General features: G+C 30.6%; 1 protein-coding gene across 4 annotated transcripts in view; it reads right to left on the bottom strand.

The window, feature by feature from the left end:
- The window catches only part of Cow (Proteoglycan Cow), a 32266-nt gene that overhangs the window by 2752 nt on the left and 8342 nt on the right, over positions 1–21172 (bottom strand). Inside the window, exons 2-9 of one of the 4 annotated variants that reach the window (XM_088203526.1) lie at positions 3545–3608; positions 3365–3467; positions 1652–1780; positions 1439–1584; positions 1202–1368; positions 956–1037; positions 616–879; positions 381–539 (exon numbers count right to left, since the gene is read on the bottom strand). In XM_088203526.1, the coding sequence (XP_088059652.1) occupies positions 381–539; positions 616–879; positions 956–1037; positions 1202–1368; positions 1439–1584; positions 1652–1780; positions 3365–3467; positions 3545–3608 (1114 nt within the window). The remainder of the gene's footprint in view (positions 1–380; positions 540–615; positions 880–955; positions 1038–1201; positions 1369–1438; positions 1585–1651; positions 1781–3364; positions 3468–3544; positions 3609–21172) is intronic. The other 3 variants (XM_088203525.1, XM_088203524.1, XM_088203523.1) reach the window with 3 other exon arrangements.

The raw sequence follows: 21172 nt of genomic DNA, 5'->3' as shown, positions 1-21172 counted from the left end.
TAAAAAAGGCTTGATACTTACTTGATAATACACACTCACGTATTTCGAGAGACACCAACATAAACACTACTCTAGGACTACTTTATATAGAACTTCATTGCTTACTATAACCTCTTTGATTGATCTGAAATTTATTGGTATACAAAACATGTGCAAATATAAAACAGATCTTCCCGGCGTCTCACGTGCTGACAAAGTCACACAACTTGGAATCAAAATCTGAAATACTAATCAACAATATTTGCATACCTTACTGATATAAGCTATTATTTGAATGATATTCTTGTTTCTAACGGTGTATTCTTATATTTCAAGACCAGTAATTCACTTAAGAATTAATCTATACTAATATAGAGATATAGTTTTGTTCTTGAACTCACCAATAAAATGATTTCGTGATGCACGCCTTGTAACGGCACTGCAAGGTCTATCTGCTTTCTGGAAACATCTGCACCATTCACCGCGAGTGACAATTGTATCCCTATTCACATCACATCCCGTTAAGAATGGTTTCATGCAGTGTTCTTGTTCGTCATGTTCTGAAAAATAATAATAAATTCAAGTAAAATAATATAATATATAAGTAATAATTGTAGTATTGATAAATATTTTTACCTAACGAATAAAGATCTTTCACAGATAATTTAGCATCGTTATCCCGATCCAAATGTCCGAACATCCAGCGTACTTCAGTTTTGCATTCTGATGGGAAACCTTTAGACGATTGGTAATGTACGTTGTGTTTCTTATTATTATCGTTCATTAATACTGCAAACCAATCCAACAGACGATCTGCCATGCTTTCCATAACAGATCCAGTACATCCGGTGCTCTTAATTGAATTATCGCTAGTATCATTTTCATCCCAAATGTTATTATCTAAAATTATGCAAATATTTGCTTATTCAACTATCCAATATAATTGAAACATAAACATGTAAACTGAATATATTACCATGGATCTGAGATATCTTGTTTGGTTTAGAATCGATTACGTCATTGAAGGAGTTCTCCCTTGCCTTTTCTTGCATGAGCTGCTACATAAACAAATATAACATAAATATTAATTCATAGAAAGCTCGATCGAAAAATACGATTTCATAACACAAAAAAAATTAAAGATCTGATGAAATATATTAATAAAATACTAAAACTAAGAAGGATATGTTTTAAAATTAATAAGGCACTCAATAATACTCACATTGTTATATTTAGTATACTTGATATATTTATAATGCTTGTTATCGTATTTAAAGTCCTCAGGAGTGAAGCTGTATTGTTGATGATTATGATGAACATTTTGCTGTTTCTTCATACGTCTGTCCATCGCCAACTTCTGTTGCTTCTTGCGATAATTCTTTTCTGGATCTATTATAAATTTTCATTACAAATAATCAATACTCAACTAAATAATATGTATAATTAATTTAGACATTACCTTTGCAAGGACAGAACCCTTTGCATGATACTCTAATAATTGTGTGATGGATGCAGTTGTGATAGTCTAATCGGCAAAGTGATGAATATGTCCGATTATCAGTTCCACATATGAACACAGGCCTAACAACTGGACAAGCTTCACATCTGAAAGAACGCTAAAATATACAATAGTTCTAATGGAATATATTCCTATTGATAATAAAATGCTTACGCATACGTATCGGACTGGTCTTCGTTTTCATCTTCCGAATCATAAAATATATCATCGTCTTTATCAATGGGATCTTTATCGTTTCCAGATATGCTGACACTAGCTGATCCTCCAGGCACGATTATGTCACTATAAATAATAATATTTTTACATAAGATTTTATTAATGTACTAAATGTGGATACAAAACACTAAAAAACCGAGTTTTTTTGTTAATGCTGTAGATAAAAAAAACGTAAAATAAAGTTTAATTCAAAATCGTAGCACTATTGTATTGGGCACAGTAGCCCTTTGGACAAATATTTTACAAATCAAGTTTTAAGAAATCTTATAAAGCATAGATGGTTTGGAATAATATATTATATATACTAGAAAAACTCATTTTAAACACTCCTATTTATGATTAATAATTGTCATATGGCAAATGTTTGAATAAAAATACAATAAACAAATCTAACTTTGTAAATCTATGCTAATATAGAAGGAAAAAATATTAATAAATCTCATTTCAAGATCTTTTATTAATAAATTAAAGGTCATAGAACCACTGTAAAAGGCACCGTAGCCATTTAAATGAAAACTTTATTTTAAAAATTTGAGAACTCTCTTAAACCATTGTTGGTATAGAAAAAATATATATTGAAACTCATTTGCATCAATTATATTATTAACGATTTCAATATTATTTAACCATTGAAATGAGCATGGCAACTGTTTGAATAAAAAGTACAACAAAAAAAAATGACTTATGGTATTTAATAAATCAAGTAATTGTAAAATAATGAGAAAATAAAAGCTTATAGAACAACTGTAAGTAAAACCCATCAATTAATGATTACAAGGCCATTTTTAATGGGCATGGCAACCGTTTGAAAAAAAGCTCAACAAAACCATTTCACGGTGCCACTTTAGCGTGCGGTCTTCCATTACATATGTAGCTTATCGTTACGTTTCTACTCTAGCGTGCGGTCTAACTTGACATCTGCTGACAGTTGCGAAATGTCCATTTGCTGTTTAAACCAAATCCTAACCTAAATGAATTAACCAAACTCCAAAAAACTAGACCGCACTCTACACGTGTGGTCAACTGTTACGTTTTTACTTCAACCTGTCGTCTATTTTTTGGAGTTTGATTAATTTGTTTAGGTTAGGTTTTGGTTTGAACAGCAAATGGACGCTTCGCAATTGTCAACAGATCGTACGCTAAAGGGGCGCCTATTTTACTTTGTGAAATTTCATAAATTAATTATGATATAGAATAAGTAAAAATAGAAAGCTTATTTGTAGTCCTTTTATCAATGTTTTTATTGACAAAAAAACATTATTAGAGGTATGGTAGCCATTTAAATATAAATTTTATATTTTTGAGGATTTTCATAAACCGTTGATAGTATAGAAAAAAGAAATATATAAGAAATTGTATATTAATGATATCAAGGGTATTCAACTATTGTAATTTAACAATCGTTTGAAAAGTACAACAAAAATGTAACCTCTTTATGTTATAGTAAAATGTAACTGAATGAACAAAAATTTCCGAAATGACCTTTTCTTAGCTCTCGCTAGATCCCTAAATAAACAAACATTTTCGAGACGACCTTTTTTAGTGTCCTTTGATGTTTTAAAAATCTAGTCCCATTAGTAATGGTGATATGCTTATAGTATAAAGATTTCAATATAGTAATCGTTAGTCATATTTTAATACAATAGTTACCCATTTTTATGAAGCTCTTTTTTTGACACACATATGGCAGTGTATGAATCTTTCAATAGGCAAATCTCTTTCTTCTGACAGTTCAACGGATGGCAAAGATCACCTGAAAATATATTCAAATGTATCACTTAAGCATATCATCGAATAGAAGCAAAATAAACTTTTTCAACAATAACTTACTGTTGGGATCGTAAATCCATCTTTTCTTCTCGCCAAGCTTGCCAGGCGATACTCTAGTGTCATCCTAGAAAGATAAAAAATAAAATTTAAGTACATTGTGCTATAAATTAATATGCTAAACTTCCCGCTATATATACATATTACTATTACAGTAATAAATTTCATAATCATGACAAGCACTCGCCACGTTTCCCATTTGCCCTCAAAGTTTATCCACTTACTTTAAACTGTCGGCGTTTTAGGTAAATTCCCCAAAGGAAATAATTGTGGTGCAATATAATTTCTAGCACAAAACATACTATGCTTCTCTTGTGATTGTTTCAGCTAAATTGTTTTCCATGATACAAAATACACTTTCGTCTTTGAACCGAACAATGTGAAAAGCAGACGCGCCTCAAACGATTATATTATTACTAAATAAGAGGAACAACGTGTGCTGCAAATTTATGTTAACGAGAATCTTTGTGCCACGACAATAGATAAATAGTTTTTGTATTCGACTAAGTAAGAGTCAAACCGAAACCGCAGTGAAATAGGTTAACGCTATTAGATTACCAGATTAAATATCAGCAAGGAAGCTGTTTTTTTACATTTTTAAAATATGCCTATGTACTTAAATTGAGATTTTAAAAGTAGTAGGACACACAGATATTTTTTTAGTCATATAATTTTTGCTATATATGATTAATTTGTTTATGGTTGCTTCTTTACGAGTGATTTGAAAGAGATTATAGGCACGTATTTGTCAGTAAAATATAAGTGGCAAACTAAATTGCTATAAATCTCTGGCATTTTTAAAAATAAATTAGTCATCAAAATATTAATTTTTTAAAATTGTAATGATTGATCATTACAATTTTTCTCTATTATTATTGCAAATCAATCCATTCAGACATTATTTGTAATATGTTACTTTAATACTAAAAATATAGTTCAATTAAATCGAACTGATAACATAAAAAGTATTTTTATTATTGTTTGTATTGATTAAATTTTTTTTAGAAATAACATTTTTTATGATCAAAGCTTTATAATGTTTCACAAGCGTATACATTTATTCTATATATCCAACAAAAGCAAACAAAAAGTTATTACAGTGTAATAATTGGAACACCACTCCCACACGCAATGTACATATTACACATTATCCATAAAGGATAAATAATTAAACGCTTTTATTTATTACATCACACATTACATAAAAAAACTCGATACCCATAGAGTTCTTCTAGCGCGTTTATATAACGCGTAATGGAAACTATCGAGTTAAACGGTGGTATCATCGTCGGCGTAAATTTTCCGCAGCACTATATCGATCTGCCGGCTTAAATTGAAATATAATACGTTTGACGAGATTGCGAAGAATAGAACCTTGAAACGTAGGGTACTATTTATTTTCTATGTATGCGAGGAGTAAAAAAACACTTGGTACGGGACAAAGGAGGGTGTGGTACATCGATCAGAGGGGGTGGCACGAAGAATCGGACGGGGAATCGCAAAATAATGACGGCTCAGAATACCATTACGGTTTATTAGAATTCACAGTAAATAAGGGTAATTGTATGTTACAACAAAGCGAGAGAGATATTTTGAGAAATTCTCTCTCTTAATATTTATTATATTTGAGAATATATATAATACTTTTAACAAAAATTGATGAATTCTTTGTACGTTTTAATTGTTAAATTAGTGATTGAAGTGCTCGGTCAATTCGAAAGGAAATCGGATTAAAATGAACGCTCCCTTAGATTTTAAGTAAAGCTAAAAAATATATTATTATTTAGATATACAATAGATAGGTACTACCTTTCACCCACAATGTATAAATGGGTATTAAATTCGTCATATTATGAACATTAATGTTTCGATCCATACCTATGAAACCATTTAAACTCTATATTATTAAATTTAATAATTAAATTTACCCAGAGTTGAGGTTAGTTTTGAAATGAACCAAATTTAAAAGAAAGGTTTATCTATATATAAACAAAAATATATATATATATATATATATATATATATATATATATATATATATATATATATATATATATATATATATATATATATATATATATATATAATAATGAGTTTCAAATAGTATACGTCCAGAACATTAACGGCGAACTCAACAATGAGGCATTTTTTATTATGTCATGATAATATTATTCAAATCTTAAAGCTAGTGTTACGACCACGTGACGACAAACCGCTTCTCAGAAACAAATGAAAACCGCTTCCAGGAAATTTTCGACGCAAATCTCGATAAGTCATTTATTTCTATGATTTTTTTTATGAAAAATGAGCTTACGCCCACAGGTCCGACACCGGGGCTTTGCCCTTAGAAAGTCGGGCCTCTACAAAATGCACCTCTGGAGAGTAACCTCAATCAGCACCGCCCCATCGGCTGCAAGCCTTAGAGATGCTTCCAGGAATGTTATACCCTATTAGATGATCGGTCGACAGCAGGAGTCAACGCCATTATGTCCTCCAGATTATCGACGACGGCAGAGCGCGTCTTGCCCATCGCAGCCCCAGACACCGCGTCACATCGGTTACAATGATTCTCGAAAACCATTTCTTAGTGGCTTTAATATTAACTATTTTTATTTTTTATGTGTATTTATAAATGTAATTTTAATTTATTAATTATGTTAAAATGTAAAAAAGGCTGAATTATATATACTTCGGCGAACGCCTAACAAGAAATTACAATGAATATCATCAATGTTAGATTTCTACTAACCCAAAATTGTATGGTTGATTTCAAACAAAAATAAAAGTGAAAGTAGACCGAAACTCTCCGGAACGCAGATTCGAAATGGTCCAACTATTGTTTATTCCTTATCTTAAAATAGTATATTATCGCAAAATATGTTGTAATTAATTTCGCCCTAAATATTCTCAACGCCTTATATAACCTAACCCAAAAATAATATTAAATTTCAGCTATACCCAACTCAAAATTGTGGGTTGATTATAAATGCTAATAATAAGGGGTAAAACTAGGCTGAAACTCTCAAGAACACCGTTTCGGTTTAAAAATATTTTAAATGTATATGTTGAGTTCGCCCTAAATATTCTCAACGCCTTATATAACCTTACCAAAATAGTAAGATTCAATCTCAACTTAACCTAACCAAAATTGGTTTAACATAAATGAAATGTTAGATTTTTACGCAACTTCATTCAAAACGTTTGATTCTGATCAAAAATAAATGATAGTGCTATATACAGGAGTGAAAGTAAACTGAAATTTTTCGGAACGTCTTTCCGGTTTAAATGGGTCAAAGTGGTTCATTCATTATCCCTTATCTCAAAACAAATGTTCTCGTATTTATTCTGTTTCGAAAAACGAAGTGTTGCAAGCGTGAAGACTTTCCATTGATTGTTCTTAATTTATTCATAAGTAAACTTTATTATCCTTTCTTTTCATGTCTTATTGCGTTCCAGTTCCAAAACATTTTTTCACTTTCAATACAGCTTAAAAGTTTGTTTAAATTAAAATTTAGCTTGACACAAAAATGAGATTAAACTTTGACTTAACCTAACCTAAAATTACGCGTATATTATAATTTAAGCAAATCTATAAGCGATGTTTGATTTTAAATTAAAAAATAAATAATATTTATTTTAAATCACCACAGACTAACTCGCCCTTAAATTTCAATCTTTCCTTGGCTCATGCGTCTTGTAATTTGGAATAGCTCTAGTAAAATTTTTTTTCATCATATGATTTATGATTAGTGTGTATTTATCACGTCTAGCTATCACCATTATCTTATGTATATGCGTGGTTATATTACTCTTACAAAATATTTTGTAAAACTAATATTTTTTTTAAATTGGAGATTGCTTAACTTGGATTATTTATGATTTTTCTATGTCGACTGATCGTTTCAGGTTGATGTTGAATTTGTGAATTCTATGATAAATATACGGACTAACTATGCAATAATATATTTATTATGTAAGTATGTACGTGCGATTTATTGTTTATATGGGCGAGATGGTCTATTTTTATATTCAGAAATTGGCATGCATGGCGAAAATTTAAAAGAAAACTTTTATCATCGAGATCTTTAAAATGAGCTATTTTCCCCATTCCCAATTTCTTGTGTAGTTTGAAACTGTATTGATATGTATACGAGGGATATTCTAAAACTAAATTGATAAGTCTATGCTATTTAATATTATAATTGACATTCACTAATACAATTGACCATTGACTAATGCATAAAAGGGCTGGGTTTGAATCATATATGAACCGTAGTGTTTTTAATTTCTATTGTGTTTTAGAGATTATTATATCAGTATAATTCTGATCGATTAACACAGATTAGGTCTTAGAAAACTAAATTATAAATATTAATTACTATTGAAGTGATGTTAAATGATGTGAAATTGTAATGGTATACTAATACCACAAAAATAATAATATATTTCAATTTCTCATAAATGAGATTTACCTTTTTGTCGCAGTGGCGGAAAACCATCATTATCGTTTATAATTCGCATTAATCCTCGAATATATTTTGCGACATTAGCATGGAAGGACCAATGCGTCAGTATAGTAGACACGCACCACAAAAATCGCCGAGAGGGTATACAAGAAAGAAAGAGAAAGAGAGATAATTGATCGGCGGCCATTGTGGGGCGCGAAACGATTTCCTCCAACAAGAGGGCCCAGACCGGGCGATTGCAGCTAAAGTAATTCGTACATTATAAATCGTACTTAATTTGATTTTTGCGGACGGTAAAACCGACGATAAAACAGTAAAGCCGACCCTGGTCGGAGGCCTAATTGAGTTGCGTCGCCCACTGAGGTTTTTAAAAGGCTTTTCTTTTATGTGTATCGATTCGCGAAATTGTATAATTAGAAATTCATTCAGTCGGCCCGGGTCGAGTTTCTGTATTTACACTTAAGTTAAAAGTTACATGTCTGTGGATAAAAATAAAAGACATCAATACGCGAAATTAGCGTCTAAGGCCTGTATTTACGTGAAGTTTAGCAATATTTGCTTCGGTGGCGCAAAACATGTGTTAACTATAATTTTTGGGAATCGCGTGCTAATTATATACAAGGTTAAGATTGTGCTATAAAGCTACCCTTGATAGACGAAAAATATTCAAAACTAGCATTGTACCATAAGCCATGTATGTAACTCAACAAAATAATATATCTTAACCGCCTTAACAGTTATAATATAACTTAACGTAAGCGACAATATGGTTATCTTAATAGTGTTGATAATATCAATAATATAATTACACTAATTTTGCACGCGGTTTCCACTGAATTTTGTATTCTTCAACGCTTAACCATGAACTATATTTCACTCGCCTTAGCTTCGCTCGTCTCATTGCGACATAAAATTAACAAAAAGAGAAGCATTAATCTCTCGAATAGACTCCTGTCACATTGAACGACTGTCCTTGTGATTTATTTATTATCATGGCAAAGGCAAACGAATTGAGAATTGAATCGGCTTGATCCAAATTCATCAGTAACATAACATAACTATTAACCCTTAGGATTAATTTGCGCTGTGGTATTTGAATGAAGAGAATTTAATTTGCTAGTTTATTGTTCATCCATTATCTTGTTAATTTGGTAAAATGAACGTGCTGCAAAAGACAACATTTAATATTTGATCGAGCTTTATATAATTTGGCAAAATTATAACTCGTTTTTGAGTCAATTACATACATAATATTTTAATTTATATTTTTTTCCAAAGGACCGGAAATTATTCCTAATTAATATTCATGCTCCCCTTCAATTTGTCGCTTAAAATTTCGAAGTCCCTCTATAATCGCGACTCTCTATGCAATATCTAGGGCACGGAGTCGCGATCGCGTTCTTTATTCTTGCCCGTTGCGGTTAGGACGTCAGAGCTTGAAACGCTCCTCGTGGCGTAGCGAAGGGGGGGTCCGGGGAGGTCTGAACCCACCCCCCCTTGGCGGAACGTAGCCAGTGATTTTATGTTAATTAAATAAAATATAAAATAAAAATTTCTTGTCTTTTTTCTTGACAAACCCCCCCCCCCCCCCCGGCTTCTCAATGTTTCCGTTGGTAGCTATGAAAAGATGAAAAAAATATTTGGAATTGTGCTCATTTTAGATGTGCACCAAAACTGATTTTTTAAATTATTTGTTTGTATAATAGTCATCATGACGCATTGGGAATACCTGTTAAGTTATTTTGGTCAGATTTGTAATAAAAAATAAAATAAAATAAATATTTCTCTAGAATTTCTAAAGCGAAAATAAAAGTAAATATGTCAAAACAGATAATAAAAACCGTTCTATGGTATGAAAGAGGAACAGAAACTCTCTTTTGCAAACCACGTATTTGAACAAGTCGGACTTTTTAACCCATGTAAACATAAAAAAAAACTTGAGCTTTGAAACCGATTACATACATACACAGAGTGATTTAAGATGCGTCCTTTCGAACATAAAACCCGGATTTGGAGAGCTTTCAAAAGTTTTATAGAGTCAATGTTTACAGTGACATGTGTTTGAATATATGTGTATTTTATCTTTTGAGTTATTTTATCACATGAAATTATAAATGGCTGATTTTACAAGAGCGAGTTGACGCTTTCCTGCTACTAAATTTAAACAAGTAAATCATATTAACTTGGATTAGTGTTGCGAGAATTAAATTACCATATTTTGCACTTAAACGAATTATTTTATATAATTTTACATGCTGTGAAGAATCTGTTTATATATATACGTATGTAACGACACTGCTATCTTTATAAGGAAAATAATAGTATAATAATCATATTTGAGAACTATAAAATCTACACTATTAATTCAGCAATTTTCACAAGCAGGAGGTCGCGTCTCTTTCATACCGGAATACCATTCCAGATTGCTTAATTTTGAGAAAGTTTCTACAGTACGAAATTCCGGTTGAAATATAACTCAGATTATAACGACCGATGTTTCAAATCTCAACGCCGAATATACCAAATTCCATATCTGCTTCTGCTCAATTACATTTGTCCCCCGTTTCCTTGATTCCTGAACGAACGAATGCGCAAGAGGAAAATTCTACATTTCTAACGAAACCACACCATTTCACATATTATACATACTACATAATACATACACACGCGACTGTATGGAAAGAGTAACAATTTAATTAAACATTTAACGACATCGTTATCGATATCATGGAACTCCATCAATTTCATCTCGATCGTAAAGCAATATATGCCATACACACAAATTTAAGCCGGAATTATGAGATAATATAATATATACATTACGTAAATTCAATTATCGAACACTTAGTCGCGTTGCTATGTTCCTGTAAAATAATTCCCGATATTATAAAGACCATTAAAGCTTTGAGCTTGGAGTGTTACATTAACCGCGGCCGCGTTTTAATTGAAATTATCCTATTAACTGGAGGGCGCAAGGTCCGATTCGGTGTTTTATCAAAGGGTGATTATGTCGAGGCTTATTACTATATCAATAAGTACATAAAGCTCGACATGGCTGCGAATAAAAGTTTCGTATTAAAACCGAAGAATCGATCGCGTTAATATCGCACGGGCGAATCCCTCGAAAGCATAACTCTGATATTGCCGACATAAAATTCTCATGCATACTCAGAAATGCAATTTATTAGATTGCCCTCGTGTATTCTTGTTTGTATTGGTATCGCATTATGTGCGTAGAATAACGAGTACCTTTTACATTGTACATTTTCGATTTTTTTTATAGAATAGAATAAGTTAGAACGTCAAAAAATGTTTTATGTATATACATATATACATTTATATGCAATACATAACAAATTAATGGATATTTTATTGTAAATAAAACTATAACAGTTTTCCTATTTTTTAATCAATACATTTTCCGTGTTAATAATTGCTTATTGATCGTTAAATGTAGTTTATAGCCAATCTTAAATTAGAGAAATAATTAAGCAACGAATGCGCAACTCAATTACTGAAAGCTAAAATATGGGGGAAATTTCTTCCAGTGATATTAATGTATTATATGTTCATTGGTAACAGTCATAGGCTTGAATCCACACAATTCTATAAATATATTTGTAATAATAAAGCAGCGTTTCCCAAATGAAGTAAAATTTAAGGTTTCGCGAAAAAGTGCTTCACTCACAAGAAAGATATTTACGTATTTTACTTTTACTGCATTTCCACACATGTCTTTTTTATAATTTAATGTAATTTAATGACAGTGTCAAACAGTATTTTTTTTATTAGATTTAGGGTATATGAGTAAAATATGCAAAAAAATATGAATTTAAAAAAAAGTATTTTGTACTAGTATAATTCATATTTTTAAACACGTTAAAGTAAAATGTCAGTATAAAGTTTTGAAACTATGCATGTAAAAATTTACTTGCACACCTACAATGGCCGTCGAGACGTACTAACTCACGTAGTGGAGGCACGGCGAGCCTACACGACTGTATATATAACGCAGTACACCTTAAAGATCAAACAATACACTTATACTACTCCACTGTAAAGAGCTCTTCGACCACGAATTTGTGTTGAGCAGCCGTATTGTATTGACGGTTTCAAAAAGAAGACATATCATCTAAGCGACTACGACTTTGCTTCAATATAAATAACTTTGCTTTAAATATAATAATAAAACAGTGACTGTGAATCAGATACACTATTGTCTAGTTTATCCTTATTGATGCATGAAGCATTTTCAAGAATAAGATTATCTTAAAAGGTTAGAAGCTAAATGGTTTGCGTGTCAAGAAACCGATTTTCACCAAAATGCATTGACTCAATCCTCCATAAGATATTTAGCTTTCGAGTGAAATTGCAGCACATGATCTAAAAATATCAATTGTTTTTAAATATCGTATCAAAAAGATCATAAGTATTTATAGATTAATGTATAATTAAAATAACTGATCATAATAAATAGCACATATATTAAATCTAACAGCAACAATTTGGTATTTAATAGTTATTTATTTATTTTCTATTGCAATTTATATTTCTATTGAAATCAAAGTCTGTAAATCAGTGACGTCTATTTAATTGCTAATAAACTATAATAATACAGCTCACAATCAATATATTTCATTTTGCACGACTAACTCAATTTTATTTCAACTATTCATCACGATATTTATCTGTGAGATTAGGAAAATCTTGGAAAACCTAATTTGTGATGATCGATCGGAGTTATAATTAAATAATAATCACTTATTCTGACCTTGCAGACACGACAAAAATTGAAAAACACTAATGTTTACATGGGATTCAGGTATTAAGTACACTTCAGGTTTAATGGATGTATGTCTAAATTGTTTATGTTAATCCAAATAAGTTAATATTAGATAGTTTCCAATAAAAAATATGTATCATAATAACTTCCATATTACAGTTAAATTAAAACTAAAATATAAGCATCATATATTAATATTTGAACCATGAGTACAATATATTGATAGACGAATACTGTGTCATCAAGATGCGGTTTTCGTGCCAAAGTAGCACTCCGAAATTTTCACCATAATGTAAATATATACGTATAGGTTTTAGCTCACATACCTGTGTATGTATATAGTTATAAAATTTGTTGGCACGGCAACGTGAACTCGTGTCTCAGTTAAATTATATGATGACATTTAATATTTTACAAGAGTATTACCGCTAGAGAATTTCAGTTGAAACTATTATTATTAATATTATTACGTAATGTATTAGAGCAGGCCTTTTATTCAGACGAATAGAATTAAAGGTAAACTCAGCAACTAGGGTAACTAAATTGTCGTTTCGCCGCCCCATTAACAGGCTCTTCCACCCCTTTGACGTGACGGATTTTCGCTTTCGCGACACGTCTGCGAAAGTGGGCCCTTATTTCCCTAATGCAAATTATCGCACGGGCGCGACGAAAGGATAAAGTTTCGAAGAATAATAATTTTAATAGTTATTGATTTGAGGGTTTCTAAAGAATCGAAAGTGGTTTAAATATACGTCAGTTTTACAAAAATTTAAGCTATGTTTTTTTTTATAAAATACAACATTATAATAACAGTTTATAAATATTTCAGATAACTTCTATATGTATGTATATAATATACATATTGAAAAAAAAATAAACATTATATAGAAGATTATTATAAATGAATAATAACAATAGTAGAAAGTTCTATCAAATATTTTAAAAGTAAACTAAAACATTTTAACTCAGACTTACAATTTAGCTGAGCACACTGTGTGTCTGTCGTAATTTTCTGTCTATAATCCAATAACTCATGATGAATTATGCTCTTTATATCCCACCAAATGCATAATATTATCTTATATAGATTTAATCCTGTTCTCGGGATTGGAATTGGGGGTTAATTGGCGTCCAATCACTGCCTTTTAAGTCGCGTATTAAAGGATCTACTTCTAATATGCAAGATAAGAAACTGGTAGACTTGTTTAAAATAATTATATACCATACTAGAATTGTGCTTAGAAAGAATAAGAACAAATAAAACTTTCAGGTAATATATATTAATCTATTGACTATTAACTACAGTTAATGATATAAAATTTTCAATAGGATTATTTATCACTACTCTACTTCTATAAGTGGTCAAAAACTTTTATAGTAACATATTTTATTTGGCACTTTATCGAGGCAGACTCATTCAAAAAATATATATACGAGAACACATTTCGCGAAAAGCCAATTGCCACGAATTCTAAGAGAAAAGAACATACATAAACAGATCGTTTAGACTTAATGTCTAGACCAGTGGCCGACACTCAGAAATCACGAGCTACTGGTACGTTTCTGCTCCCGAGTCTTATAAGTATGCTAATATCATATTTTCTTAGGACTTACATAAATGTCTTACATAAATAATACAAATCTCTCTTGTTCATTAACGCCAAACATTTTTTTCAAAGAAGCTCCCACGCTGAATGTGTATACAGATCATTACTATGCCAACTTTAGATCATATTGCTTTTTTTTCTAATTTTAAAACTATGTAAAACTTTTCATTTAAAAGATCAACGCTTATAAATTAGCCATTAATTTTTTTAATACGATCCTTTGTCGACGCTGACCTCTTTGATTTTATACCGCGATCGTCTGCAATCGATAATTCCGTTCGTTCACTTATTGTGATTCATAGATACAGTATTACGCGACATAATAAATTACTGTACAAGCTATAACAAAATATAGAGGAACAAGACGGATCGTAAGGGCCGGAGCGGGAGAATCCAATATCCCGACGCGCCTCTCAAATCGAGGGAAAAATATTCAATTTTCATAAGAACACAGATGCCGTCGATGAAGAATCGGATCAAAACATTAATTTACACAAGACCGGTGCCGTTCTGCTCGAAGAATAAAAGTTTTCCTTTTCTTTCAGCGCTTTCCTTCGCAATATCGTCCGATAGATGTCGAGCATTCCTCCTTTTTTCCTCTCTCTCTCTCTCTCGCTCTCCTACTACTAAATTTTCCGGGACGAAAAGCAATTATTTTCGGTGATATACTGCACGCTACGACTGTGCTCACTTCGGGAACAAGGCAAAATTATCACCTTCGGATGTAAGACGCACGACTTTCGGGCAAACTGTGTGCGAAATAAAAAGTCTGTATTGTTTAGTTATGGAATTTTGTAAAATGAAAATCTAAATAAAATATAATTTATCCAATAATGATATTACTAAATTATACAATTGTGAAACACACATTATTTTCACATCATACGACTAACTAGAATTCCATTTAGGATGCTCCAATTCGATATGTCGTAATACATAATGCATTGAATAAGGGAGATAGATTTATAATCAAACGATAGCGACCTAAATCTAACACATTAAATGTGAATATAAACATACACAAGGATGACCCAAATAACGATTTTTTCAATGCTGATCATTTCAACTACACTATGCTATAGAAAAAAACTATTTCAAGTATTAATTTATGAAATATAAAGTACTATCATTTAATGCTATTATAATTTTTGTAGCATAAATATTTCCAATATATATATTTATTTATTAATCTTCCGCTGTAACAAAAAACCATCATACATTACAACGGGTTAAACACAATCAAAACCTGCAAGTAAGTAGTGAGACAACATATGAAAAGCAGTGTGTTAATTAGTGGTATATTTTATATGAAGTATAAACTATTATTACATTAATGCACGACCTAGCTAAAGTTTATTTGAATCACGATAATCATTAGAAAAAATAGAAAAATCTAGGAAAATAAAATATGTGATGATCGATCGGAATTATAATTATATAATAATCGCTAAATCCGATCTCTAAGATATAATAAAAAATACTAAGGTTCATATGGAATTTGAATATTACAAATAAAGGGATATATATTTTGCTTTATTTACTAGTTTGGTTTATACAAAATATTAAAAATATAATAATTTTATATTGACAGTAGAGCTATATATAATAAAAAGCTGTTGTTATAAAATCCAACGTATAATAGTGATTTACTTTACTTACACTAGTTAATGTTGAATTGGATTTAAGTGAAATGAGTTTCACCTGTATTTAAATTAAGCGTTTAAGTTTGCTTTTTATGATTGCCTTATTACGAATGAGTGGCACGAGATTATGAACACGTACGTGTTATTGAAATGTAAGGGTAAAACTACGCCATATTTTAAATGAGACTATATTAGACACACAGCAATAATTTTCGTGTATACGATGTTTGATATTATGAACATTATAACCAATTTACAACAAAAATATCGTGTATTTTATAAAATACAACAATATACGTTATAAATCAACAGTTTTTAAGCAGTTTATAAATGTTTTTGATTATTGTTTTTAAATTGAATTAGATATGTATTATACATCAATATTATTTTTCACGAGTAACATTGAAAACTTTGATATTATATGTGATGATATTATACATTAGATTGAGCGTCCGATATCCGCACACTCACTAGCTGCGGTACCTCACAACAACAAGAGACCGACAGCGATATATATTAGTAACATATATTGGGTTTGTATTATGTGTACAATGAATTAATTTAATAACTATAAATTTATTATTATAATACACGGTGCATATTTGTTGAACGCATACATAAGATATTCTCTACGCGCTGAAGTAACTCAGTATTTGAGAATTTCCATTACCTAATATATACGACCTAACTAGATTTTATTTAATCATCACGATATTTGTCCGTGAGATTAGGAAAATCTAGATAAATCTAATATGTAATGATCGATCGGAATTATAAGTATATAATAATCACTAAATCCGATCTCCTAGTCACGATAGAAATAGAAATAAACTAAGGTTTATTTAAGATTCGAACCTATGTTTATTTGTTCATAATCAGCGACACATACCACTCGTCTATCGTGCTATTATTTTAAAATGACGTCTCGAAGATAGCATCTAAGAAAAAATATCATTTATAAGCCAGTCGATATTGATCGAGATACTGTGGACTGTCGTTGGAATGAATCGATTAAAAAATTGTTAAAAATGATATTGAGCTTATTTAATAAAAAGATAAATATGTATATAATATTTTTTGCATTGAAATAAAAAATAAAGTCTTGTTGCTTGATACAAACATAAATAAAAAAAAAATGATATCTACTCGTAAAATATGTAGATATGGGACAAAAAACTATATACTTGTGCCTAGGTCGCAGGCTAGATATTGCAAACTTTCGATCAAGTAGAGCCGTCTGTATCGTTCTTATTTCTCTTTCTCTCAGTCTCTCTCAAAAATACAAAAGTGCTCCCTGGAAGTATGTACATTATGTATGCGAGAAGGCTCTCACAAGCGGCTTTCAAACATTTCGAATGAACTATGCATTTCAAGTTTGCCTTGAACTGGCCCCACCACTTCTGGCGTCGCGCACACTGACTTCCTACATTCACACAAAAATTATATACTCGAAACTAAACACACTAAGCCGAATTTCGTGTAACGCGAAGATAGTACTACTTCAAATCACGGTTACTCTCATAGTGAAGACGTTCAAAAATGAACTTCATGGTACATAATATATAAAACAAACTTTGCTCGTTCAACAACAAAAATCCATTATTTATTGAAATGCTTTAAGTTTCACAAAACGACCTTTTCGGGATTTGGGCGTCATTGAATATAAAAAAAGTTGAAAAATTACGAGTTTTGCATGCTCGAAAAGATTGCGAATCGCTCAAAAAAATTTACATAATATATTACAAAGGTGCGCGAGCAAAAACCCGCGCGTTCGCTTGAAAAAAAGGGTCGCAGAAATTTTATAAATTATTCACCTGGAGTACAAAAGATCAATTTTTCACTATTTGCTTGATACGTGACAAAAATTGGCGCCTCTCCTTTTGAATTTATTAATATTAGCATGCATAATGTAAAGGGGTAATTTGTGTAGGCAATATAACAAAAAAGATACATTATCAAACTCTCCGCGTATATTTCTCACTTCGAACATTGATAAAGTGAGCATTCGATTGAGAGATTCCCTTGAGACACTAAAGTTCGTGCCTTGCATCGAAAATCTTCGAAAACAAATATTTTTCTTCCGCTTGCAATATCCACAAGTGTTTTTTCTTCTTTAAATAAAGAAAATTTGAAGTTGAATTCTATGAAATTATATGACGAACTATACATATCACTTTATACTATATAATACATATGTATCACATTACACCTATATTAAAAACAACGATGCTGACTAATTTGTTTTACAAGTAAATAATATAGCTACTTTTTTATAAAAGAAAATAGCAATAAAACATTTTCGTTGATTTAATCTATTTTATGCTAATTTACATATAAATCAGATTTCTTTAATTTTTTTAGATTTTTTGGATATATCACTATTTATTAATTATTCTAGAAAATTTAGAAAATTCTAATATGTGACGATCGATTGGAATTATTATTTCAGTTGCTATTTTTTTTATTTAATAGAAGATAATTGTGTAATAATCTGAGATTTAACAAACCACCTAATTATGAGCACATAAGCACCAGAAAAAATACTCTTTTATGTGTAAGCAATGCGCGAAAGACAATGCGTCTAACCTGCGTAAAAATCGATTTTTTCATATACCCTTACATTAATGATCTTTAAAATATTTACTTCAAAGCGTGAACATATTTTGTTAGTTGAATAATCAAGTGATGCAATTGACCCACTTACATCCGCATCTATGATACGCAAAGCTATATCGAATCAAGAGTATAAAATATGTGACAGTTTATCACGTTGAGAGATGATCAAACGATTCGAGACGAGACGATCAGATGATTCGAGATGGCAGACGATCAGAGATGAGCGCAGAAAAATAGACGAAATCCAAGGCAAACAGCACTCAGTCTTCGAAATACAACTCAATACTTTTTATTCCTTCTATGGTAAATTTTACATGATAAAAATGAACTGTTCCATTGACTATTTTGACTGCAAAGTAACACTATTTGGCTTCAAAACCCAAAATATGTTTATTAGTAATGAAAGATATAATTAATTTATAATATTTTGTATTATTTTTAAAGCGCAATTTTTCGAATAACCCTTTTATCGTATTAAATAAATCAAGTTGAGTTTTTGATCAAACATGTTAAACATAACAGTCAGATTTTAAGAAATAAATAAAAATGTAATCTGATCCATTTATCTTAATGTTAATTTTTAATTTAGGATTTACGATTTTCTAACGATGATTCCTAGTATCATTGAATATTTTTATTTTATATTTCTTGCATATTCACAATATGAAAAAATAGCATTAATCGAACAAAACCATCAGATTGCCAGTGCCACACGCCACGTACGCCGTTCTATTATTATACATAAAATTCGACCAATTTGATTTACCAGTTTTTTTTTTAATATTCGTTCAGCATAAACACACGGCCGTGCGTGCAACTGTGCCGATTAACCCCTGAGGTCACAGTTGACCCACATACTCACATTTCACATACTAAATATACACATAAAGCAAATTCGTTTTCAATTCCATTATTCTTATAACGTCCCCGAGGATCGGATAAAGGCCTTGGAAAACCGGGAGTGGTAAGTGCGCGAGAGCGTTTGTGTACAAATTGAATTTACTAGATAAGAGTTTTTGCTCTGGTAACACGGTAAGAAAGGGAGAATCACGCGAAATATGGGCACCGTAATAAATTTCCATGTGCCAAAGCCACCTGACGCTCGCCGTTCTCAAACATGACCCTAACGTGTAGTTAATATGTACGTACATGTGTGCGTATATACGGACAGGTATATAATTCTGGTATTAATGACCGTGAAAATGTTGGAAATATATTGCGGTAGTATCCTGGGATCTTAGTGGCGTAATCCGTAATATTTGTAAACGTCGAGAGTATACAAAGAAAATGAGAGATTGGCAAATTATGCGAGTTGCGTTAAGATTTTCGAACAAATCTACAGTAAGCTTTTCGGTGTTTTCCTAATTCTACGAATGACTCATTAAGAGAGGAAAACAACAAGTAACAAATTAATAATTTTATATGAGCTTCAAATAAATAATTTTATTTATTTTTAAGTTATTGTCAAATAGTTGGAACAATATAATGATGAGTGAATTTTCCGAGCAAAACAATTTTCTTCAAAGACATTATATTTAATGTTTATATATGACATGATTAATATGCAAGATATAGTTTATTGATTTAATTTTTGCTAGCACTTAACAAATCTATTTTTTTGGTACTATTTTTCAAAGAGCTGTTTGTATCATATGCTAATAAAAAGGACTTAGATTAAACTTTGTGTCTGGTATTTTTATGACACATGAACGCTTAAAAATAATATTTTTTACTAATTTATAATTATATAACACTTTAACACATTGAATACTGGGCATTATTCCTAAAAATGGAGCCGTGCGGCGGGGATTATTTGCGAAAATTAGGATACAAACTTATTTTTTTTAAAACATCGTAACTCTTTAATCAGTCAACGTTTTAACGTCAAATTATAAAAACAGATTTATGATGATCGTTTTTTTGTATTCGCAATGATAAAATCAGTAAACGTCAAACTGTGGATCGCGTACCAATAAAATAAAATATAATTTTTAGTTTAGAATAACCAAATATATATATTTTTGAATAAAAACAATAAAGATAATAATAAAATGATGATAAAATACTGTTGTATATAATAGAAACCGAAAATATCTAATTTTGTGACCTATACAATCAATTCAAAATTTTTAACACTTGACGGTCAAGTTACGCTGCGATATTTGCACGACACCCAACTGTCCAATTTCGAACAAACGTAACGTTTGCCTATGGCTAAATGTAATCTTTTATTGTTTATGTATTATTATTTTATATTTCTGTTATAATTTATGTATTATTATTTTATATAGTATATTTAATATAATTAAAAATTATCAGTGATTCTAAACATTTTATTGCTTTAATATTATATATTTACCACTTTTTGTATTTTTACCACACGGTACGCAATGTGTTAAATAATGAAAAACGCGCACTTACTGTATACTTCGCATCCAATAAAGACTCGAACCACCAATGTGCTTGGATAGTTACACAAATTAAAGTCCTAATATTTGCAAATAATCCCCGCCGCA

Source organism: Plectrocnemia conspersa, unplaced genomic scaffold (assembly GCF_051122295.1).
Source record: "Plectrocnemia conspersa isolate PC_06_02 unplaced genomic scaffold, ASM5112229v1 ptg000014l, whole genome shotgun sequence".
Taxonomy (NCBI): Eukaryota; Metazoa; Arthropoda; class Insecta; order Trichoptera; family Polycentropodidae; genus Plectrocnemia; species Plectrocnemia conspersa.
Note: the sequence above shows the minus strand (reverse complement) of the source record. Positions and strands in the feature narration are given on the sequence as shown.